The sequence below is a fragment of the Pseudochaenichthys georgianus genome, chromosome 10 (genome assembly GCF_902827115.2).
Source record: "Pseudochaenichthys georgianus chromosome 10, fPseGeo1.2, whole genome shotgun sequence".
NCBI lineage: Eukaryota > Metazoa > Chordata > Actinopteri > Perciformes > Channichthyidae > Pseudochaenichthys > Pseudochaenichthys georgianus.
Genome location: NC_047512.1, coordinates 15,825,492 through 15,839,841, shown reverse-complemented (window position 1 = coordinate 15,839,841; position 14,350 = coordinate 15,825,492). Strand labels below are relative to the sequence as shown.

Here is a 14,350-nt window from a genome sequence, read left to right as displayed (position 1 = left end):
TTTTTTTTAAATATGTTGTGTAGTAATAGATTTATTTATTTTTCTTCTCAAGAGAGGACCAGAATGTGTATTTTATGTTTGTATTTCAAAAAATCTCCTGGGGGAGAATCTCCCCAGACCCCCCTGCAGGGGTTGGGTTTTCAGCATGCTTTCACCTGTGGGGAAATTGCAGGATTGGAACCCCCCCCCCCCCCCCCTTTATTTTTTAAAGAGAGATGAGTCACTGTGTTTCTCTTTGCACTATGTACAACTTGACACAAAGCTTCCAAATAAAGTGGGACTGGTCAGAGGAAGTTAAATAAAATATGACAGCAACTCAAAGATATTGACACGTGCACGGTGACTCAGAGCAATTGAAAGTACATTAATTTGTTAGAAATGTTGTCGTATTAACAGAATACAAGGCTACCAAGCAAAACAACATTGTGTGAAACACGCACAGACACAGAAATTAATAAAAAGAAATGTAGAAATACATTGAAGATATATAATGTGTGTTTTTTTTTATTCTCTTTGTTTTCTTGTGTTTATTTAATGTTGTATTTATTTCCACATTGATTTATTCATTTCTGTATTTATTTATTCTTTCTTGTGTTTATTTATTTCTGTATTTATTTCCACATTCTTTTATTTCTGTTTTTTTCTCACATTAATTTATTTATTTATCGTCTTCTGCTATGCCAACCCAGTCTCACAAAAAAACGTGTAATAACTACGTTGGTCCACAACGTACGACGTAGTATTTCTACAAAAACGCCTCTGAAATTGTAAGATCATTACGTTTTTTTTCACCATTCATTCCAATGGCTGGCGTCTATGTCACATGATCTTCACATTTCTCCCTGCAGAAAAAAAAAAACATGGCCGAACTTCGTTTTATTCTCGGTGTAAAATGCCTATTTAAAGTTACTTTGGCCATTAAAATGCGTTTTGATGTCATTTGATGCGATAAATATGAGTTGTTATTTCAGATTATGTGTGCAGTGGATGTACATGATCTTTAGTTTGCTAGTTATTACGAAGCTTACTTCGAAATTGTGTCTATACAACGTTTCATTGTTACCAAGGTGCAGGCCCGGACTGGCCATCGGGAGGACCGGGAGGTTTCCCAATGGCCTGGCCTGTTAAGTGGCCTGCTGGCCTGAGGATTTTTTTGTATATACGTATGTATTGTGAACGCAACGCTGCGCAAATGTGGGTCTGACTCTGCCTCACAGAGGGTGACTAGCTGTCTACATGATCTGGCCTGCCGACATGGCCACTTTCATACAGATCATACTCGATTGGTCTCTGTGTGTCATTCAAGCTCGGGAGGGTGTGTGTTATGTGTGGCGCGAGCGAGTGAGATAAACCGCGCGCACCAGTTACGTGTATTGTTGTTGTTGTTAGCATCTGGTGCTAGCTAGCTGCGCTAACGGATATAGGAGCTGTTTCAACAACAAGGTGGAGGAGAGTCCTCTCCTGTCAGACTGAGAGACTGTTAACTACAGCTCAGGTGAGGTAAAGGACTCTCTGAGTGTTTAGTTTAGTGTTTACTCTGTGGGTCTCAAACGGTTTGGTCACCATTTAAACACATATTTCCATTTGAGGGGGGAGTGATTAGTAAAATATGCATGAATAATAATTAAAAAAAACGTTAACTAGGTGAAAAAAGGTAAGATAAACTATTAAAACTTGCTGAGAGCTAAAACTAGTCTTTGCTTCTGCCTCAACGAGGAGCAGGAGGGAGACAGGAGAGGCTGATTCAGGAGCACAGACACACTCACAACTATAAATGAACCAAAAACAAATAAATAAACAAGTTTCAATGTTTTTTCATATTGGATATGGGATGTTATTGGTTATGGCCATGTTATTATGATTTTATGATTATTTAAATGTATAAAGTTATGTTTCATATGGGTGTAGTCTCTTTATTTCCCCCTCAAAATGCACCAGATTGAAAAAAATAATCTTACCGGGGGAGCATGCCCCCGGACCCCCCTATAGGATTTGAGGTCCACCCCCACTTAAAATATGTTCACATAGGTTCCTAAATAGATTTGCAATTTTTTTTAAATAGTAACCCATGTCCATATGTTTATTTTGGGGTAGTAGATTTAGAGCGCTACCACTATGGGCAGCAACGCTGTAAAAATCGACAAATAAATCCAGCAAAATGGCACAAAAAACTGGTAGTGGCCTGGCTGGGTGTATAATTCCCGGCCTGACTTATTGTCCCAGTCCGGCCCTGCCAAGGTGGTTGCTAGGGACGCTGCTATCGATATTATTTCTGTTATGTAACTGTTTAATGGTGTGATCTTTATTGCTACCCCCTTCCCCGTCAAAGTATAGTGTTGGTCCACAGCGCAAACGTATTAGTAACAAAATCCGCATCTAAAATGGTGCAGAAACGTTATTTTCCCCCGTGCAATTCCAGTCTCACATCTCATCTCACAGCACATCGTCATTAACAAATACCGGAAACAGACCGAAAACACTTTATTCCGAGTGTGCTTGCTTTTCTCTTTGAAAGTCATCACATAACGGCATTGTAATACACGGTTCGGCTGCATTAAATATTACATATCTGCCGTACTTCTGTATTTATAGAGCCCTGATGAGAAGACTTCTAGACAAACATGAGGAACTGCCGCCAACACTGGAAACGTGACGTGGATCATAAATATATCAACAATTAAACAACATCTTACATTTCTTTTCACACAATGTGTCTCCTTGCAGTATCAACACTAATTCGGCTGACTTTTATATTTGATCCATTTGGTAGATAGGCTGTATTTACACCATAAAGGTGCACAGCTGATATAAAGGGACACCTAGTGGTTAAAGCATGTTATTGAATTTCATTATATTTATTATTAGATATTAATAGAATCCCTATAAAGTATGTTCATTACTCGTTATTCTCTACTAATAGTTAATTAAAGACTGTATATAATGACTATTTTGCACATCCCTTTCAAGATTTCAAGATTTTCTAAGGTTTATTGACATATCATATAGGCCTACACAACTATGGTGTAGTTATGCAATGAATGGAAAACTTGGGTCGCAGGTTCCTCAACAGTGCATTACAAGACATCTATCAATATTTGTGCATACCTCCCGCAATGTTAACTATGTTGAAGCACTTATTTTAACTGATATTATACATATGTATTATACTCTTATAAGATGTATGTAGATAGTATAAGAAATGTGCAGAATATGACAATTTAATGGTGGAGATACACATATTGAAAGATGTCTTGTGATGCACTGTTGAGGAACCTGTGACCAAAGTTGTTCATCTCCTACCTTGTCAGGTATTGAACAATCAATAAATAAAGAACACAGAATTATTAAATATAAAACACAGAATTTGTGTGATTATACTAAATGATTTACAAATAAACACCACTGCATATTTACAACTATACACATGCTGATGTAACGCAAATGTTTCCAACTTGGGATCAATAAAGTATATCTTATCTTAAGATGATCGATGGCTACTGCCATATTTGCACAATGTGCCTCTGAACCTTGACAAGTGCATGTTTCAGGCTCATCAATGAACAAATCCAGTTTTGGACAGTCTGCCGTGGTTCCATCCCATTTCAAATGCTGTTCGACGCTCTGCACACTCTCCAATCACAGAGCTTGAGGACTATCATGGGGTTTGTCAAGCGAAGCAGAGAGAATACTTACTTCCGGGTGTACTATTCTGTAAAGCAAATGAGCTGCTCCGACCCTCGGTCCTGACGGACTCCAACTTGTGTTTATTAATCAAACAAATAAATAAACACAAGGATAATTATGTGTTATTGTTGAGTAAATGGAGAATTGCACAGGGGAAAATAACGTATCTATTGTGGTGATTGACATTATTCACCCACGGATCTATGGGTTAGGGTATTGTTCTGCAGGGACATTTTAGTGAGCCGGACTTCCTGTCTCCGCCGGTCTTCGCTTCCCGGGCATGAAGCTGTTTACATGTGTTTTGAGATGCTAAATAAAAGTCGAGCTTGTACCTTTGATACCCCGCCTCCGACTCCCATCTCTCGGCACCACACTATGCCACAATTTTAGATGCGGATTTTGTTAAACTAACGTTTGCACTGTGGACCAACACTATACATTGACGGGGAAGGGGGTAGCAATAAAGATAACACCATTTTACACAACATAACAGAAATAATATCGATAGCAGCGTCCCTAGCAACCACCTTGGTAACAATGAAAACGTTGTGTAGACACAATTTCTTGAAGTAATCTTCGTAATAACTAGCAAACTAAAGATCATGTACATCCACTGCACACATAATCTGAAATAACAACTCATATTTCTCGCATCAAATGACATCAAAAGGCATTTTAATCGCCAAACTAACCTTAAAATAGGCATTTTCCACCGAGAATAAAACGAATGTCGGCCATGTTTTTTTTTTCTGCAGGGAGAAATGTGAAGATCACGTGACATAGACGCCAGCCATTGGAATGAGTAGGCTTGTTTGAGACACATTGCGGCTCGCCTCGAAAGTAGACGAGAGTAGCCGATCGCAGCCGGGGGAGGTGTCAAAAAGCTCGCCTGAAGTCGGACAGCTCCGAGTCGGCTTCTTCTTCTTCATCTCCTTCTTCGCATTCTTCTTCTCTCGGTTTTTTGGCGGATTGCAAACAACTTTAAGGTGCATACTGCCACCTCCGGAGTCGGCTTGACTCGGTTTGCATTTATAAAGAATGCACACATGTGTTGTGTCGTTAATGTCAGATATGTACTAAGTAAATACATTTGTTCCTGCTCAAGATTAGATTCAACTTTATTGTTATTGCACAGATTACAGGTACCGAGACAACGAAATGCAGTTTAGCTTCTAACCAGGTGTAACAAGCAGTAAAGTGAAAAGTAATGTACACAATCTACAGAATAAAATATAGAATGAATTGAATGATGAATAAACAGTGGGGTGTGGTGACTACCTATTTAACCACTGGGACATAATTCAAACCTGGAACTACAGTTGCGGTTATTGTTCCCACACGGACATGTTATGGGTTACCTATAAATAGGTGTGCCCTCTTGGCTCTCTCTCTTGTCGACCCGGGCTGCGACCTGACAACATGTCCTTTGCAGCTTGTGATTAAAGTTCCCTTTTGCACCTTCGATGCACCGCCTCTGACTCCATATCTCTCGGCACTACACTGGTGACCCTGACAAGTCTCGAGAAGTTTCCGGGACGGACCCGAACACGGCAAAAGGAACTCATGTTTCTTTCTCGAAATGCCGGGGATTTTTGGAATCGTCCGTGGCTGCCACCGGCACGCGGACTGAGGCTCGGTGCGCGCCCCGCAGAAGAGCTGGGGACGTTGCTCGCCGTTCCCGCATCGGCTTTCCAACCAGCAGGAGGACGATGCACGACCTGCTCGACCAGCAACCCGATTGCTACCTCGTGGGCTTGTTTCTTCGGGGCGTGCGGCTGCACGTCCAGGCTGCGCTAGCTGACGACGACTAGCGGCTAACCACGAGGGGCTAACGACAGCTAGCAGCTGCCCATGGCTGCCAGCTAGCGGCTAACGGCTAGCTGTTAACGGCTGTCGACATATTTTTGTTAACATCTGACTGTTGACAATTTTTTTTCCGGTGCCGGAGAGGAGGTTCGACCAGCCGGTTGACCTCATGTGGACACTCTCGTTTTTTTCACCACCTCGACGGCGGTTCCAGACGCCACTCACGGTGTCATCGACGCTTGGGTGGTGCACTCCTGGACCCCGTCTCGCCTCAACGGTTTTGGACGTCGCCCATGCTGCCATCGGCCCGTGGGTGGCGCACTCCGGAGCCTGTTTGGCCTCTCCTGCCTTCTGGGGATATCCAGACGCCACTCACGTTCATCGACGCCTGGGTGGCGCACTCCTGGACCCCCTCTCGCCTCAACAGTTCCGGACGTCGCCCATGCTCCATCGGCCCATGGGTGACGCGCTCCGGGACCCTGTCTGGCCTCTCCTGCTTCCCGGTGATGCCTCAGCACCTGCCGAGGACTTCATGCCCGCCGCCGTTGTGCGTCTGCCTGCGGCCGGGTTGCCCTCTTTCCTGCTGGGTTCTCCGCAACACCTAGTGCGGCCCCCTTACGACGGCCCGCCCTCGGTGTGGGTGCCCTCGCCCTCGTTAGGGCCCCTGCCCTCTCCTGCGGCCCCCTTTCGTGGCCCGTTCCATGGCCCGGTCCTCACCTGCGGCCCCACCCTCCTCGGCCCTTGTGGTGCTTCCTCCACGGACGTGGAGATATATATTTTTTTTTTTTGCCATGTTTGAATTCTGGGGGGGCTTGTGTGGTGATTACCTATTTAACCACTGGGACATAATTCAAACCTGGAACTACAGTTGCGGTTATTGTTCCCACACGGACATGTTATGGGTTACCAACCAAATAGGTGTGCCCTCTTGGCTCTCTCTCTTGTCGACCCGGGCTGCGACCCGACAACATGTCCTTTGCAGCTTGTGATTAAAGTTCCCTTTTGCACCTTCGATGCACCGCCTCTGACTCCATATCTCTCGGCACTACAGGGGTATGAATACACTAGATATCAGCCTGTGAGCAGTATGAACAGTGTGTATGAATATGCTAAGATATATAAAGTATGAAAACGGTAAGCAGTATAGTATAAAATATATAGATATTAATTTCATGATGATAAACATTGTGGAACAATGATGAAAAATGGGAATGGATGTGGCGACGTAAAACTGACACAAAACAACAACACACTTGGAGAGCCAGCCAATTGGAGAGTTTCATCAGCAGCACGTGGTAAACACCACCAATGAGCGCTCAGCTCGAGATACCAGCAAGCCGTTTCCCATCAAGCATTTCGCTTCCGCAGCTCGTGGAGAGCAAGTGCGCCAACTCGCCTCGCTCTCAAGGCTGCGGGCGTCTTTGTCCCGCGAGATTTCAAAGTCTCATGTGGGCGAGCCTCCAGAGCAAGTCGGACAAAATGACTAACCATCATGCAACGCACTAGCAAGACGTTGATCGCAACTGCGCAGGTCTTGCTTGTCTCAAACAAGCCTAATGGTGAAAAAAAACGTAGGCATTTTACAATTTCAGAGGCGTTTTTGTAGAAATTACATCCTACGTTGTGGACCAACGTAGTTATTACACGTTTTTGTATGAGACTGGGTTGGCTATGCTGATGTTGAATCTGGAGAAATTGTCCCCACCTCTTTTTCTAACAAAGTGATGCTGCGGTGTTCATATCTTCACAAAATCTATATTGCAAAACGTTGTCGTAAAAGCTACTGGTCGGATACACTTATTTAGCTGTGGGAGTTGTTAGCTAATTAAAACAAATATTTAGTTTGTAAAATGCTCAGGTGGAAGTAGTACTCAGAGATCTTAAGATTTGAAAAACAAAGTGTAGGAATACTCTGTTTTAAGTAAAAGTCCGGAATACAAAATGTTAGTCCAGTAAAAGTACAAAAATAATTAGCATCCAAATATACTTAAAGTACCAAACTTAAAAAAACTAATCATGCAGCTTATTTTAGAATAATATATAATTCATTAATGATTATTGAAGTATAAATGTGTCTATCAAGCTTGTAAAGGTGGAATCATTTTTGAATGATTATATTTACTGCAGCAGGGTAGCATGCAAATTTAATCCAGGGGTACTAAAGTCTTATTTAAGTGTTGATCATATTTTTTCATCATTAATCCATCATGTAGTGGAGTAAAAGTACACTATTTACCTCTGAATTCCTTGTGGAGTTTGTACTTGAGTAAATGAACTTAGTTACTTTACATTAGAGGTAACGTGAATAGCGTAATTATTTGTAATAGTTAAAGGTGGGGTAGGTACATTTGAGAAACCGGCTCGAGATCGCTAGAATTTGAAAATACACAACCGGAGAAAATCTGCCACTTCCTTATAGAGCCCCTCCTCCAACACACAGGAACACGCACATGACATGACCAATGAGGGCACGAGATACATTTGTGCCCCGATGGAAGGCTGACAGGCAGGTGGGCCATCTTTAGGTTGTACTTTTTACAGTATTACGGCTTCCACTGATGACATTTTTTAATGGATTTGTTGTCAAAGCACTTAAGATATTCATTGCTATCGGGATGTTAAGAGCATTCCATGGAATATAACAAAAAGTGTATCTCGAGCCGGTTTCTGAAACTTACCTACCCCACCTTTAATTTTTAAAACAGAAATGCTCAATAATTACTACTCCGTTCTGCCTGTAGGTGGCAGTGTTACTTCTGATGGCCTCTGCTCTGTCGAAAAAAGTGAAGGAGAAGAAGAGTGAAGGAAAGAATTACGGCGAGGACAAGCTTCTCTTTATACACTCTACACACCCATGAAAACAACCGTACCTACAGAGTACATTCTGACAACACCTGGCTGCATGTTTGATGATTAATTAACGTGTCTCCATGTTTTCAGCGTAGCGTATTTATATTTGAAAATCTCGACTCGACCGTTAGTAGCTTGCTAGCTAGCGTTATCCAAGTAACTAGCTAAAACAGCTGGCACGTTCATCGCCATTTTGCGCATTCGACCGCTCAAGACTTTCGCAAACAACAAGGTAACTCCACCAGAAATATTCTGAAAGCGAGGATTTAGACGACGTGATATGCTTGTGTGTGTAAATGTTTGCATGACTAAGATTCCGCTTTTGTTTCAGTTGGTGTAGTTTGTAGCATGGCAGAGGCAGACCGACCAGGGAAGCTCTTCATCGGGGGACTGAACACCGAGACCACCGAGAAGGCCCTTGAGCAATACTTCAGCAAATATGGCAGGATTGTTGAAGGTATGTGCTGAACCACTGCTGGACATTTAATTATTTATTACTTCTTTGCAAAACATATTTAACGTGCATGCAATGCTTTAAGTCATTCTGAAAAACGTGTTCACTTAACTGGCAATTCTAAAGACATTCAGTGTTTGCCTTTTCACACATTTCGTGTTTGTGTAAGTATAATCTTTCAGTTAGTTTCCCGAACTAATTTTGTTATATGTTATACATCTGTGATTTTATTTGTATTTCTTTATATTAAACTACAAGTTGTTTTGTTTTCCTAACTGCTGGCCCCTTTTTCTAAACTTAATAAGACACCTATATTCTCAGTTTAGGACTTAGTGTACTTTTCAGTATGTTACAGATTCATTCAGCGGGAAATGCATGAATAGTAATAAACTTGAGATGAGTCTCAGTTACAGTTAGTACCATTTTATGTTTTGTAATAAGAGCCTCCTGTTGTCAGACTTAAATTGCTCCAAGATGGTCTGTTGTGTCTTCATCATACAATAATTGAATCATCTTAACCTATCAATCAAAAAACAAGCTCACTTTGAATCACCTCATTTCAGTTCTTTTGATGAAAGACCGGGAAACAAACAAATCCAGAGGCTTTGCTTTTGTTACTTTTGAGAGTCCGGGTGATGCAAAGGATGCAGCACGCGAGATGAATGGAAAGGTAATAACAAGTACAATCTTCAATCAGTCATGCTTTTCAACAAATCTGCTTGAAGTTACAATTTTAATTGTATCTATTTTTTAACAGTCTCTTGATGGCAAGCCTATCAAAGTGGAACAAGCTACAAAGCCTCAATTTGAGAGTGCTGGCAGACGAGGACCCCCCATGCAATCACGCAGTCGTGGTCCACCCAGAGGGCCCCGTGGATCCAGGGGTGGGGCTGGTGGTATGAGAAGTCCACCATCCAGAGGTAAATTCTTGATATGATCAGTTGAGTTTCAAAATAATTGAATGTGTGCTCAAGTTTTTGATTGTGTTTTGAATGTTTTTTGTGTTGTCTTTTGAGATTAGTGTGTTAATATCTGTATTTCTTGTCTGTGCAAAGACTACTATGATAATTCAGGGAATGTAGAACCCTTCTTTAAAGGGATGTCATCCCGAGGCCCCCCGGCAATGAAAAGAGGACCCCCAGTTCGTAACGGAGGTCCCCCAGCCAAGAGGTCTGCCTCATCTGGTCCCATGAGCAGAAGTAAGTGTGCCTGCTGTGTAGTCTTCAAAAATATGTCTTTAACCAACAAGGTTTTTCACTTGTCTAGCTTTCACGCAATTACTCAGATGGCCTGTGGGCATCTTATAATTGTTGTCAATACTTTGTGTGTTGCAGCCCCCATGTCAAGAGACCGGGATCCCTATGGTCCACCCCCTCCTCGCAGAGACTCCATGATGTCCAGGAGGGATGATTATCCATCACCAAGAGATGAACATTACAACTCCAAAGATAGGTGGGACATTAGGTTACATTATACAGTGATGTGTTGAAACAAACATATTTAGCCTGCTTGTTTCTGATATCGCTAAAAGGTTTCATTATACACAAACAAAAAAAGGGCAGTTGTGAAGTAATAATTTAAAATATGATCCACATTCAATTTATGCGACTTGAATCTCAATCTATAACATTTTTATTTTAAAAGAAAGTTGTCTTTAGATCTAAAAATATATATATTGTTACTTTAGTCTTGTCTATAAAACATAACTGTGTAGATCTTTGGCAAAAAAAACGAAGAGTATTCTGCATATCAGGGTTTCAGATTTAGTTATTTTTTCCATGTTTCACCGCTACTCCAGTCGGGATTATAATTCGAGAGACTCAAGGGACTACGGACCTCCTCAAAGAGATGATTCATGCAGAGAATATTCCAACTCCAGTTCCCGAGACGACTATGGCTCGATGTCAAGAGGATACAGGTAAGACTTCTGGTTTAATACAAAGGGTAAAAAAACGGAGGTTTTGAGGCTCACGTTTTTTTAAAATAACAATTGTTCCTGTCATGTAGTGATCGCGATGGCTATGGGGGAGGCCGAGAACCCAGAAATTACATGGACCGTTCAAGTGGTGGCTCCTACAGAGATTCATATGATGGTTACGGTAAGACATGACTCCATGATTGTAATGACGACAGATACCAACTGTGGGACAAAGAAGAGCTGCACCAATTACCAACCAAATCAAACCATTGACTACCAGTCTCCAGCCACAAGCCCCTGCACTTTTTTCCCCCCTCACCAGAGAAAACCGAATTTCAGGCAGCCTCTTTAAACTTTTTTTCTTCCCCTTTGCCACAACCCTGACTTGCACTCCAAGTTGCGTATTTTCATGCTATTCAAAATATGACCATTGGCTTTTCAACAAAAAACTAAATTATAGCTAAAGCATTAGTCCACATATGACAGTCCATGTTACCACTGCATTCAACAAAGATTCAGTGTGTGTGGCAATGTCATGCAGAAATAACACTTTTAATGTGCCCCAGAGAGCGTCATACCGTAAGGAGTCCCAAAAAGTCCTTGGAAACGACCGTTGACCACTCCGTATGTGTTGCCTAGCAAAGCTCTCCCTCAAGGAGTAACGTTCAGAAAAAAACATCAAGACGACTCTGAAAACTTCATCCCTCCGCAGTTCTAACACTTGGAGCTCTAAAAGGAAAAATGGCTTCTCAAATCAATGGCATGCTAGAAATGGGTAACACCGCCCATCTATTCCCAGTGCTTGGATATGTGAAAGGCCATATCGACTTAAAGTCCATGATACATTTAAGATTGATTACATGATGGGGCATTTAAACATGTCCTCAATTAATTACACATTTTTAGATAATTCATCTAATCAAAAAAAGAAAAATAGCACTTCACAGTGCATGGAAATGTATAAGTTGAACCGTGCCAATTACCTGACCCATTGACCCTGCAGGTAACTCTCGCAGCACCCCAACTTCACGGGGCCCCCCACCATCCTATGGTGGGAGCAGTGGAAGCAGTCGTTACGATGACTATGGCAGCAGTTCCCGAGATGGCTATGGCAGTCGTGACAGTTACCCCAGCAGTCGGAGTGAGCCATATCCACCTAGTCGTGGCGAGCGAATGGGCAGGCAGGAGAGGGGCCCAGCTCCCCCTGTTGAGAGAGGCTACCCTCCTCGTGATTCGTACAGCAGCTCAAGCCGTGGAGGGCCACGCGGTGGCAATCGACCCGATAGAGGAATGGCTCGCAGCAGATACTGAACTGGACTTGGAAATCACATTAAAGCATACGTTAGTCAACGTGCCCAGTTACAAGTGTTTTGGAAGAAATCTAACAAGACAAACTAGCCATGTCTAAATATGTGGAAAGTGAGGCTTAGCTTTGACCTGTACCTTGAATTCTCCAGTTTTTTTTATGTGTAAAAGTATTTTTTTGTTTTTTTTAGTGTTTCTCTTGTACATGTAACAGTACAGTTACAAAGTTAGTGTTAGTTTTTGTACATCAGTGCTGTTGGAAACTGCAATGCCCTATCCGTCTGGCTTTCCTACTCTAATAAAGCTTTTAGTTGTACCTTGACCACTGCTCATCGATTTTTCAAATGAACAACCAGAGACCGTAACAAGAATGTTGAGTTAAAACATGATCTCCTTTGAAATATTCTCTGCAAGCATAGGTGAGTCTCTGCAAATGCTCTATAAATAGTCAAGTGACTTGAGTTCTTCTTAACACAAATGTGCCAACAACTGGACGCTACTGTTTTCAAGGGTTTGGCAAATGTTACTGTCAAAATGTTCCAATGTAATCTCCTTGGAAATGGATCCATCACCCTAGAGTCATTCGATGGCATGCAACGACAAAACCAAAGGCAACAACAACCAAATGCAACTCGACTGGTAAGCAAAGCAAACCTCTTTGTTTCTCATCAGTAAATGAGTTTCTCATTGTCCTGTATTGCAATCTCCCCTCAAAGAGTGGTACCCAAGACAGCTTTTGCCTCGGGGAACAAAAGAAAAAAAAGTTCAACTGAATGAGCCTTTTTCGATGTTTCATCAGCTAACATTGTGAAAAGTGCAGCAACATCCCAAGAAGTTTCGTCCTTTTTCAGCAATGAACGTGTAACCGCCATTTAGAAAACTGAGCCCTTAAATGACCATTTTTGCAAAGAAATTGTCCGACCTCAGTTAAATGATTGGCAACAGGTAATTTTTAAATCAAAATAAAGATTTCTTAAGTACTTGTAAGAACTTTTTGGAAAAAGAACATTTTTAAATTTTAAGGAAAATATCTCGGTTTCAAAACTTTAACCACAAGCATGCCATTTCAAACAACGGAGACCTCTGGAAGAACGCCATCGTCCCAACTGCCAAACTGGAAACAATTGCTGAAGCCAATTCGCAGTCGGACCAAGGACTATATATAATAATTTTCAGATGCTTTTGAAATACAAGCTGAAGATAAGGGCAACGTGTTAATTGTGTGTTCTAATTGCAGGATGAACCCTCCTCCAAGGCAACTGCCCTTGCAACTATCCTGAATTGTGTCCTCAAGTTGTTGGACCAATAAACCAAAGCACACCAGTGCAGGTATGTACTTGAAAAATGTATGTACTGCAAAGTATGCATACAATACGTTCTTGCTAAGTACATCTACATCTCTTGCACTAAAAACGTTGTGAAACTCTACTTTTGAAATGTTGACAACGATTGAGTGTATTAATACTGCTGTAAAATGAAACTGTTATGTAATGGGCTTTTCTCTTTTTTTTATGTTTACTGCTTCTCAGCTGCTGGCACAGGCTTCCATTGAGAGTGCTGGTGGAATCTTCAAGTGGAAATGTGCATTGAAAGTGGGACGAACAGAGGCGGAGGATTGGCTCGAATTAAAGTGTTTCTGCTGTTTTTAAATAAAGACTATAAAATGACCTTTTTGTTGTTCACTCAGTTTTGTAAATTTGTTCTGATTGTTTACAATAGTCAAATATAGTTGTTAATGATACTGAGGTGTGTGGCAGTTGCGCTACTTGTAACAATTGTTTGTTTTTAGTTTTTTATTCTAGATTGATTGTAATTAAACTGGCATTTAACATGGTCAGCTTTTATCTTCCTCATCATTTAAATGTATTGGGACTTCCTATTTCCTGCTTCAAATTCTTCATACATTGGTTATAGCAATAGTCACACAGCTTGTATTATCAGAAACTTCCACATGACTCAATTTGCATGTTGACCAACAAGGTTTTACTTGGTGAGGAGGACGCTATGGCTTTCAACGGCAATGAAAATATAATTTTGACTATTTACATGTTGGGCCTAAGGATTGCATCACCTCATTCCTACAGTGTAAAATGGTACATTTTTGTTTTGCAAAAAATGCTGATGCATTTAAAATATCAATTCCCTGGAGGTATTTCCTAATCATTGCTGCATTTTAACTTGTTACATGATATTGGAGAAAGTGCCCTCTGCCAGCATGTGCTACTTTGCAGAGGAAAACGACTCCTGTCCATTGTTGAGGTGCCTATTTGCCAGTAGGGGTGATCATCAGTTTTGCGTGTAGAAACAGCGTCGTCCTTCCCCCACCGCCTCTT

General features: G+C 41.6%; 1 protein-coding gene across 3 annotated transcripts; it reads left to right on the top strand.

Moving 5' to 3' along the window:
• Nucleotides 1-8,253: 8,253 nt before the first annotated feature.
• On the top strand, nt 8,254-13,684 carry rbmx (RNA binding motif protein X-linked). 3 transcript variants are annotated; one of them, XR_011644012.1, is made up of 10 exons: nt 8,254-8,572; nt 8,672-8,797; nt 9,358-9,464; nt 9,552-9,714; nt 9,850-9,993; nt 10,129-10,246; nt 10,593-10,712; nt 10,802-10,893; nt 13,255-13,346; nt 13,547-13,684. XR_011644012.1 is itself a non-coding variant. In XM_034092678.2 (9 exons), exons 2-9 carry the CDS (start codon nt 8,689-8,691, stop codon nt 12,021-12,023), a joined length of 1,134 nt encoding a protein of 377 aa, XP_033948569.1. In that variant the 5' UTR covers nt 8,255-8,572; nt 8,672-8,688; the 3' UTR covers nt 12,024-12,339. The 3 variants fall into 3 exon arrangements, 2 of the variants coding, with proteins under 2 accessions (XP_033948569.1, XP_033948568.1); XM_034092678.2 differs by lacking the exons at nt 13,255-13,346; nt 13,547-13,684 and adding an exon at nt 11,716-12,339 and having other exon boundaries at nt 8,255-8,572; nt 9,877-9,993; XM_034092677.2 differs by lacking the exons at nt 13,255-13,346; nt 13,547-13,684 and adding an exon at nt 11,716-12,339 and having other exon boundaries at nt 8,255-8,572.
• The last annotated feature ends 666 nt before the right edge of the window (nt 13,685-14,350 follow it).